The following is an 11,479-nucleotide window of genomic DNA, read 5'->3' as shown; positions in this document are numbered from 1 at the left end:
CTGTAATATAGCTATCGAAAAAGAATCCTTCTGCCTTTCTGTTATCATATAGACCACCACCATCACAAAAAGAATGGTCTCAGTACAAACACGTTTTCTTGAACAGAATGGCCTTTGTTTCTTTCGAATATGGCAACTATTGGTAAAACCGTAATAATTGTCGGGGACTTCAACCTTCATGTAGACAAACTTTTAGAATCGTGATGCGTTAAACTTCAATCAGTTGTCTTGAAACATTTGGATTAACTAAGCATGTGTCAGGGAACCTACACATGTTGCAGGACATACCCTTGTGTTGTTATCACCCGAGACCACTGACAACATTGTGGTGTCCTAATTATAGAGGTCAGAGACCCGGGGCTATCTGATTCGAGTGGAAAGATATTACGTGATCACTTTGCCGTCATTTTCAAACGCTCATACTATATAAGCCACCTCCAATAAAGAAAACTGTCCTCTTTCCGTAAATTCAAATCGATTAACATTAAAGGTTTCAGAGAGGATATGAAATCATTTAGATATATTAAATGCGAATATTTGTATTTCCGACCTAAGACGAATATGTGGAATCTTTTGAACACTGGTTTGTCAACCCTTATTGATAAACATGCTCCGCTAATATACAAAAACAATCGTCCTCAGACAGGTCTAATCCATGGTTAATGACGAACTTCACGAGGCAAAAACATTGTACCAAAACGAAAGCTGGAACGAAAGTGGAAAAAATCTCAACTGACAGTTTGATCATGAAATTTACAGAAGTCAATGTGCGTATGTCAATAAAAGTACTCAACGAACACGTTATTAGCTTTTATGGTCCGAAGAAAAGATAGACTCATGTGGTCGTGACCAAAAAACGTCTATTTAAAAGTGACAAAAAATCTTCTTGGAAGAAACCGATGAGGTTGTTTTACCGAGTTGCTTCATCATCAGCAGACCTAGCTCAAGAAGTTCAGTGACTTTTTCGTCTGATAAAATAGATAAAATACGTGACAAGATTCGATCAGAGACAAAACATTCAAGCTGTACAAGTCGACACACAAGGAGTGTAATGAATAGTGAAATAGATGAGCTAGTTGAATTTACACCGTAACTGAAAATGAACTGAGAAAAGTTATATCAAAATCACAAAAGTAAATCTTGTGAACTTAGATGTGCTACCAACATGGCTGTTAAAAGAAATGTTTGGACGAATTGGTCCCGTCATTGACAAACTGATTAACTATTCATTGATCGTTCATATGTTCCAAAATCATTCAAAAGTTACCTGATCAGACCGCTCATCAAGAAGCCAGATTTAGATACCAACATTCTAAAGAATTACAGACCTGTTTCGAATCTGCCATACGTGTCTAAAATTATTGAGAAATAGTTTGACTCTCTCGTCTGGAAGGATATTTAACAGCAAACGAGCTTCACGAATCCCCATCAATCTGCCTATAGAAAATTTCCATTCAACTGAAACAGCAACTAATAAAAGTTCAAAATGATATATTGAATTCACTAGACAACAACGATGTTACCATGTTATTATGCTGGACTTAATCAGCTGCATTCGATACAATCGACCAGCATTACAAGCTTCTACAGCTTCGCTTAAACACCAACTTTGGCATTTCTGGAAAACGTTAGAATGGATACGTTCATATCTAAGTGATCGACAACCAGACTGTCATAATAAATGGTGACTGTCAAACCCTGTCAAATTGAGCTACAGTGTGCCTCAAGGATCCGTTCTGGGGACCAAAATTTTTTAACTATGTACACTAAAAACCTGTTGGTGCAATATGTAAGAAACATGGATTGGAATACCATTATTTATGCAGACGACGGACAAACTTACCTCTCCTTTAAACGCACATGTCCAGTCTCTAAGAATGACTCTTTAGATCGAGTTCAAGCAGCTGTTTGCGGAAATAAAGTAACATGGATGAACCAATAATAATGTTAAAAATCAATGCGACAAGACAGAAGTAATTATATTTACATCTCAGAGAAACCAACAACATGTTGAGACCATAACTGTGACTATCGGAGATGAAAACATAAAACCATCAAGTAGTGTAAGAAATCTTGGTGCTGTATTGGACAACAACAATGAACCCTGGAAAAGCACATTAACTCAGTTTGTAGATCTTGTTATGGAAACTACGCCAGATTGGTCATATAAGGAAATACCTAAATACTGATGCAACAAAATCTTTAGTGAATTCTTTAGTCACTCACGCATGGATTATTGTAAATGCAGCTTTTATATGGTGTAAACCTAAAACGACATTGAATAAACTACAACATCTTCAAAACACTGCTGCCCGGCATCATCACAGGAACATCCAGTTTGAAGCATATCACTCCAGTATTGAAGAAACTACACTGGATTCCTGTAGTTTATCGAGTAGATTTTAAAATCCTTATGCAAACTTATAAAGCCCTACATGACAGTCACCATTTACCTTAACACATTTACTGGCGCTATATCAACCAACAAGAAACTTAAGATCAAAGAACTCTTCAAAGCAACTTGTTGTTGCCAAAAAGTAGGAACTGTAAGATATGGTGAACCGCAGTTTCTCTTCGGTGGCACCTAAACTGTGGAATGCTCTCCCAGACAGTATCAGGAGACTCAAAAAACAGTAGATGTTTTTAAGAAATCTTTAAAAAAAACACATTTTTTCCAGAAAATTTATAGTAACTAACTGTGGGCTGTTTTTGTCATCACTATGAATTGGCGTGCTGTCTTTTGTTATGAGATATCTGGGTACACATTTGAAATATAATAGTCTATTTTTGAATCACATTTCCATTACTAATTAACTGTTTTCATCAAATTGGATTTAGATTTCAGTTGTCTTATCTTGATTTGATTTGATTTGTGTGTGGTAATTTTTTTATTAATTTTAATAGTTTTAACGTTTCTCTCTTTATTTTATTTTCAAGTCTTAGATTTTCTTCATATACATTTTTTTATTTGATCGACTGAGTTTTTAGACTTTTAGATTAATCATCTGTATATTTTATACTTTGTAAATGTATACATAAATGTGTGTTATTATTTTTATTACTTTTTTTTGTTTATAAAGTCATTGTAAATGTATATAATTCCATTGTAAAGCGCCTTTGAACATTTTATTTTTTGAGAAGGGCGCTATAGAAATGTGGTAATTATTAAATATTGCAACAAAACCAAACAAGAAAGTCGAATTTTTAAACACTTATAAATTTTTTAAATTATCTGCTGGATAAAATAACAAAAGCATGCTGATCGCTTTATAAAAGATCATAAAAATATAACAACCATATCAAACAACATGGCGGCATACTAGAAATACCCAGACATCAGAATAAAAGTACCTAGAAATCAGAACCAAAACAAGCTGGTCGCATGATAAAAGTACCTAGAAATCAGAACTAAAATAAAACTGGCCGCGTGATCAAAGTACCTAGAAATCAGAACCAAAGCAAGCTGATCGCATTATGAACAAGCTGATCGCATTATGAAAATATCTTAGTACAGCAACTAAAACAAGCTGGTCACATGATAAAAGTACATAGAAATGAGAACCAAAACAAGCTGGTCGCATTATGAAAATACTTTAGTACAGCAATAAAAATAAGCTTGACGCATGATAAAAGTACCTATAAATCAGAACCAAAGCAAGCATGCCGCATGATGAAAATACCTAGAAATCAGAATCAAAACAAGTTGACCGCATGATAAAAGTACCTAAAATCAGAACCAAAAAAAAAGCTGTCGCATGATAAAAGTACCTAGAAATCAGAACCAAAGCAAGCAGGCCGCATGATAAAAGTACCTAGAAATCAGAATCAAAACAAGCTGACCGCATAATAAAAGTACATAAAATCAGAACAAAAAAAAGGCTGTCGCATGATAAAAGTACCTAGAAATCAGAACCAAAGAAAGCTGATCGCATTATGAAAATACCTTAGTACAGCAACAAAAACAAGCTGGTCGTATGATAGAAGTACGTAGTAATCAGAACCAAAACATGCAGGCCGCATGATAAAAGTGCCTAGAAATCAGAACAAAAAAAGCTGGCCACATGATAAAAGTACCTAGAAATTTGAGCCAAAAACAAGCTGGTCGCATTATGAAAATACCTAGAAATCAGAACTTAAAAAACTGGTCGCATGATAAAAGTACCTAGAAATCAGAACCAATACCATACAGCAACCAAAACAAGGTAGCCGCATGATAAAAATACCTAGAATTCAGAACTAAAAAAGGTGGCCTCATGATAAAAGTACCTAGAAATCAGAACTAAAAAAACTGGTCGCTTGATAAAAGTACCTAGAAATCAGAACCAAAACAAGCTGCTCGCATTATCAATGCTGTCGCATTATCAAAATACCTAAGTACAGCATTCAAAACAAGGTGGCCGCATGATAAAAGTACCTAGAAATCAGAACTAAAATAAAAACTGGCCGCATGATAAAAGTACATAGAAATCAGAACCAAAACAAGCTGGTCGCATTATGAAAATACCTTAGTACAGCAACCAAATCATGCTGGCCGCATGATAAAAGTACCTAGAAATCAGAACTAAAACAAGTTTGCAGCATTATTAAAAGTCCTTTGAAATTAAAAACATGACACACATCATGGTCGCTTTGTAAAAGTACCTAGATACAAGAACTAAAAAAGGCTGGCCTCACTATGAAAGACCCTTAATATAATAAATATTAAAAACAGTGTACTTAGCTATACCAAACACAACAAGCTTGTCGCTGTATAAATGGACATAGATTTTACAACCAAACAAATAAGCTGATAGAATAAGGAAAGAACCTAGATATAAGAACCAATTTGAAAACAAGATGGCGTATTTGGTAATAACCTAGATACAAGAACCAAGACAAGCTGGCCGTATTATGAAAGTGCACAATAAACATGGCCTCAATAAAATGGCGTCTTTTCATGCAAATAAACCTGTATAGTAAATTGAAATTAATAGCTTTCATATTTTTTGGGAAAATGGACTTTAACAAAAAGGTCACGAGAGGGTCACGACAAAAGCTCCAATTTTTGTTTTTGAAAAGTGGAGCTTAAAACTTTAAATTGAACTTACCGGGATGGATGTATACAAATGTAATGGGAATATACGATGCAAACAAAATACAAGTGAACATTATTGACAATTTTATCATGTTTTATTTTATTTTTAACAATACAAACAAACAAAAAATAAACTAACAGAAATAATAAAGTTAACAGATTCTTCGAAGCAAAATAGAATAAAGAAGATAATAACTTTTTACGGAATCTTTCATTGGCCAATTAAAAACATAGGACATAGCAATAACACAGAATGATACCAAGTCATTGTCATATTGAAGAACGTATTCTTTAAAGTGGATTGGTTCATAATTGAAGGTTTATGTTACAATAAATAACTGTTTTTATGGTATGAAGCTTAGTTGTCGTAAGAAACATTTTAAGATTATAATTCATCATATAAATGTCAATACTCTATCATTAGGATGTTCCTATCAACGTTTGTTTTAAGAAATATGTTATAAGAATATCAAAAACGATAAATTTCTATTGTTTTATAAATACTTGATGTACTGTTGGAAAATATTCCTATTGTAAGACAAATCCACTTTAAAGTATTTGGTATTACTGAAGTTTGCGTTATTATACACCTCTTTTATTTACAAAAATAACAAGAGCCAAATAGAGAAAAAATATACTAAAAAATGTGCTGTAAATTATTCATTATAATTGTTCTATTGAAGTTATACGTACAACATGCATTAAAAATATTAACGTTTGATATGAGAAAGAGTTTCCCGGAGTAATGCCCCTTTGTACAAATAAGCTAAACCATTATATTGTAATGCTCTTTCGTGTTCTTGTGGGCAACGACATTTCGCTGCAAGGTTTGCGCATTGAGGAAACAGAATATAATAACCCTCAAATTTCCATTTCGATAACCCTAAAATTGATAATTGACAGTACTAAAAATGGAAGATGAAAAAATCCATTTAAAAAATCACAAATGAATTGAATATTGTTCAGATTCCCTTTTATTTTGTTACCCGTATATTTCAATTAAACGTTTGGTGATTATTATCAGGGACTTTGTTCTTGAACCATAATCGCACAAAATGTCTTAAATGAACTTGTCCAACTTACAGTCTTGACAAAACCGTTCATCATTTTAGGGAAATTTTCCAGGATGTTAACAGACTCAATAGCGAGCAGTACCGACCATGACCTTGATCAGCACTAGTCACTAGTAGAACCAGTAGCCGCCCGCAGGTTAATAGTTAATTTGACAGACTTGTGTTACCTGGAAGCGCTTAGCAATCGTTTTAACTTGATTTAAACATGTCACAAAGAAGACGCTCGATCGGAATATTGCCTATGGTTCGTCGAAAGAAAACCTCTTCTATAGACCTCGGGCCAACTGCTTTCAAACTATACAATTGTAGCAGGAGCTTTCCAAACCTGAGCTTGTTAGCTGGATGGTTGGAGAAACAGTATTCAGATAGCATGACCTGGGTTTGATCCTGTAGCAGCTCCACCTGAAGGTAGTCTCTCAACCCTTTGATTTCTGTATAGAGAAATAAAATGTACTTAACACAGATATAATACAAATATACATTTTATCATTCTTATAACAAGTTATCTACGATTTGACGCCATTGCCGCCGAGTGGTTAACGCGTTGAACTATTACTACAAGGATCGCTTGATGCAAATGTTTAACGCGTGGATCTTTTACTACAAGGAACGCTTGACGCCAGTGGTTAACGCGTGGAACTATTACTACAAGGATTACTTGACGCCAATGTTTAAACCTCGTCATAGGCCTAGTCTTTACGCTAGTTGTTCTGAACAATGCTCCGAAAGTATATCATTTACCTAAAAGTTTTATTCACAAAAGATCTACAATTAATTCTGCTTCAACTTAATAATACCATAGAATAATAAATCATTAAAAACATTCTTATAAAGTCTAATAATCAATAAAACTGTAAAACAACAGCATCAACAACAAAATATACTGTACTAACCTGATTTGAAGAGGACGAGTGCTTTTAGACAAGCATATTCCGTTGAGTCAATACGCATGGCGGCAAATCTCAGAATAATTTCTTGCAACATTCGTATCTGAGAATACAACACTGTCGCGCGTTCTGATTGGTCCGTTGTTGAAACCCCAATAGCAGACATCAAAGAACCTAATTTATAGATGTACATAATCATTTATCACATAATTTATAAGCAACTTACAGCTAAATAGGTAACATTAAGCTTAATTTTCAAATTAAAAAAAGGCTGATTTAAAGAAATACCACAGGTCTATATTTTAAACAGTCAAATATTACCGATATTGGACTGAAATATGCCTGTACAGTCAAACCTGTGAACAAAGGCCATCCAAATAAGAGCGAAGGTATGTTGACGAGTGGTCTTTATTAACAATATGACTTTTATTCGAAGTAGATCCATATTATACAGGTTTGACTGTGTTTCAAATCTTAATCCTATAAGTCTAGATCTCCAAGAAATGTTTTACTTTTGAAAATGAATAACACAAAAAAAAGTCTTGTGTTATTTTATAATGTTGGTATTTTAAGTTGGTAGGTTTCTATAAAGAATGGGGAATGCACACAATCTTTGCTAAGCAGTAATTAAATCCCCATTTAAAACTTAAACAAAATGATTTATTATGTTTACGTTCAGTATTCATGTTTGTTAATTATATAAGAAACATTCTACATTTTAACTAATTCGAGTATCGACCATAAGGTTATGAAAAACATAATTTTAGATTTTATGAATATATTTCATATGATATGATTTTAAGCAATTTTAGCATTAAAAGTGCCTTTAGAGCTAGGGTTAATAATCAAACAATTGAATTGACTAAATACATATTTTTAGCTTAATGAAATAACGAAAGAACAATTTTAGAACATCCTTTTAAATCCTTACTTGTATCTAGCGACATGGACCACTGCGCAGCACTTATTATATATATTTCACACCACGATTCCTCCAATACAAGAGCGATCAGTAATCACATGTGTCGCCTCATGATGGCCAATTTCATGTTGGGAAAAATTTTGTGACAGAGACGGACAGACAGACGGACAGTGCACAACTAGACTTGGTACTGATCGTTCCTGTAATCGTTTGGATAAAATTGCACCAGTAGTTTATGAGGAGTAGTCCGGACAAGCTTTTGCGTATCTGGCAACACACAGAAAAAAAACCTTTTTATCAAAGGGCCATAACTCGGCCAAAAATCATTCAACCGGAAAACCCGTGCAATATGCGCAAGGACTTGAGCTACAAATAAATCCTGTAAAGTTTCATTGAAATTGCATTAGTGGTATAAGAGAAGTAGTCCGGACAAACTTTAAAATTAAAAATTATTAAAGGGCCATAACTGTGACAAAAATCATAAAACCAAAAAATGCTGACAATATGCACAACTAGATTTGGTACTGATCATTCCTGTAAAGTTTGGATGAAATTGCACTAGTAGTTTATGAGGAGTAGTCCGGACAAGCTTTTGTGTATCTGGCAACACACAGAAAAAACACCTTTTAATCAAAGGGCCATAACTCGACCAAAAATAATTCAACCAAAAAACCCGAGCAATATGCGCAAGGACTTGAGCTACAGATTAATCCTGTAAAGTTTCATTGAAATTGCATTAGTGGTATAAGAGAAGTAGTCCGGACAAACTTTAAAATTAAAAATTATTAAAGGGCCATAACTCTGACAAAAATCATTGAACCGGACAATGCTGAAAATATGCACAACTAGACTTTGTACTGATCATTCCTGTAAAGTGTGGACGAATTTGCACCAGTAGTTTATGAGGAGTAGTCTGGACAAGTTTTGTGACGGACAGACGGACAGACAGACGGATAGACAGACGACGGAGAAGTGATCCCTATATGTCGCCACGACTCTGTAGAGGCAACACAAAAATGGCATGATCCCGGAACGGAAGTGTGAAGAATTACGGGATATTGCGCGCCCATTTTATTGACATGAATAGTTGAATAGTATCTTCACCGACGTCAATGTAAATTTGATATGAGCAGTACTGGACATGTACTTTGGACAGAAGCCGTCTAGATCATGGCGTGGTGTTTTAGGTCTTGCATGCCTATCAGGACTCACACTGGACGAGGTTTGTTCTGGAGAAACTGGAAAATAGTAACCATTTGTGTTGTTTAAATCGAAGTAATATAGAATTCAATCTATTAGCCTAAGTATCAACAAGGGGGAGAGCCTTTATAAATGTATTTAAATTGAAAGCAACAAGCAATAAGAAGACAAATTAAGTCATGATGCCACAGGAACGTAAACTGTAATCAATCATTTTAATACACAAACATGTTTTACAATAGTTGATCGATTCACGGTGAAAAAATGTCAGCAACTCCTACAATCATAGTCAGTATAAGAATGGTATTGTTTCCCTTTATCTGTTAATATGTTGACATTAATATTGGTTGCCTTGGTGGAGTAAATAGACTTTACCAAATGAATATGTTGATTATGATACTTAGCTGAAATGATTCAGCAAACATGTATTCTAATATCTGTAAAAAAATTAAATTATTGTTTACAAATGTATTAGATTTATTTATGCATAAACGTAAAATAGCCTTCAAAATACATATGAAATATATGAATATATATATGAAAATGGTGTTCTGTTAAAAGAAATCGAAAAAAAAAAAATAATAAAAATCAATTGAAATTGAATCTAAGATATTCCTTATTGCACACAACACATATATTGCGCAGAGAGTTTATGGTGTTAATATTTTCAAGTAGGAAAAAATAAGTTTACTAAATTAAAAAGAATGTTCCTTAGACGATTGTTGGTATTTCCCTTTTAGAAAATTGACGGATATACGTGAAATCTCACTCAGAGGAATATGCCATATGAAGAGCCGGGTTGGAGAGAAGAAAACAGCCGTTCCTCCTTTAATATTCTCAATTCTTGTGTTATCGATAATTTCACTCGAAATACAATCATTTATCTTAATATCATAGTCATTTTTTTATCATATCTAATAACATCAAATTGACCTGTCATTTTATAACAATCATAGAAAATAAGGGTACAGCAGAACTCTTTCTATTAAATGTTTATTATTTCTTATGCACATTTATAACGGTTAGCATGACTGAATTTAATTATGAAGTATTTAAGGTCTGTCAAACTGTAACGGATTAAGCATAGTTGTGAATGCATAATGAGTTGAATCAATAAATTGAATTAATGGGAGAATGATGTACAAAGTATGGGTATGGAATATAGAGCACACAATAGATAGTATTTAAAGGGAAAGACAAGGTAAGAATAAAAATTTGATTTCAGAAAAAGAATACTATAAATAATAAGTCTGCAAATTTTCTGCCGCCAAATAATAATATTAAACGAATGATAACAAAATTTAAATCACTTAATCACCGATTTCTACAAACCAGAAAGCGCGGCCATGTTTGTGTATTGGCTGTATAAAAACAGGTGCGCGTGATGTCATTTCCCCACATCTTTAGATTCATGATAAATCTAGTTGAATCGTAAGGAAATATTAATATTATAAAGTATTGACCAGACAATTTAATTTTCACAGGAATTGAAGAGGAGATTTATTTATGGTTCAAAATACGTAACATTATCAAACAAAAATAAAGATACGTACGGCTAGCCAAAAGTTCTAGCCGTACGTGAGTCACGAACGACTAGCCAGGACGCACTGTATTGTCTAGCCGTACGGCACTTTTCAAAATTATATGGAAGTCAAACGTTATAAAATTGTTGATTTTCATACTTATCTTTTGTTGTTTTATTTTTATGAATTATTAAATCATTTTTGTTAATTTTAAGCACATGGATCGAAAATGATCGGAGTGGAATAAATAAATAAAAAGAACATTGAATGAAAAAATAACGGTGAAATGCAAAAATAATTATATAATTTTCAAAACAGTAGATAAATATCGAACATAAAAGCACAGTCAATCAATTAATTAGCCTTAATTAAAACCTATCCAGAGACTGACAATAGTTTTTTAGAATGCCTTTCACGGTACATGCAAACTTTCCTTGATGGACAAACTTCTATACAGTACCGTCGGTAATTGTCGCAATTATCAAGAGCCAAACAACAATCATTTTCAGTGTTTGTTGTTTTTTTTTTCATATAAAAGGTGTCGAAAATTAAACTTAATGAAACAAAAAGGATTATTATCAAAATTTTGTAAACTATTTCAATTGGTGTTAATGCAAGAAAAGGCTATTTTTACTCGACATCTTGCGATGACAAAGATCGATATATATAGCGATCAAGGCGATTAATCGCTAAAAAGTTAACATCCAAAGACAATTAATGTTGTTTCTTGGTTAAAATCCTCGCTTAATCATAAAATAACATATGCATTTTCGACTTCCATAACATTTTGAAAAGTGCCG

The 11,479-nt window shown here is 33.3% G+C and overlaps 1 protein-coding gene across 1 annotated transcript; it reads right to left on the bottom strand.

Annotated features, from left to right (window-relative positions):
* Nucleotides 1-5,259: 5,259 nt before the first annotated feature.
* On the bottom strand, nucleotides 5,260-9,194 carry LOC132714516 (photoreceptor-specific nuclear receptor-like; the record flags this gene model as incomplete). The annotated part of the gene is made up of 4 exons (XM_060697412.1): nucleotides 5,260-6,578; nucleotides 7,041-7,208; nucleotides 7,966-8,051; nucleotides 9,104-9,194. Coding segments are annotated over 4 exons (587 nt in total), but the record flags the coding sequence as incomplete, so codon positions are not given.
* Nucleotides 9,195-11,479: the final 2,285 nt, after the last annotated feature.

This window comes from Ruditapes philippinarum, unplaced genomic scaffold (genome assembly GCF_026571515.1).
Source record: "Ruditapes philippinarum isolate M1 unplaced genomic scaffold, ASM2657151v2 ctg654_1_1_1_1, whole genome shotgun sequence".
Lineage (NCBI taxonomy): Eukaryota > Metazoa > Mollusca > Bivalvia > Venerida > Veneridae > Ruditapes > Ruditapes philippinarum.
Note: the sequence above shows the minus strand (reverse complement) of the source record. Positions and strands in the feature narration are given on the sequence as shown.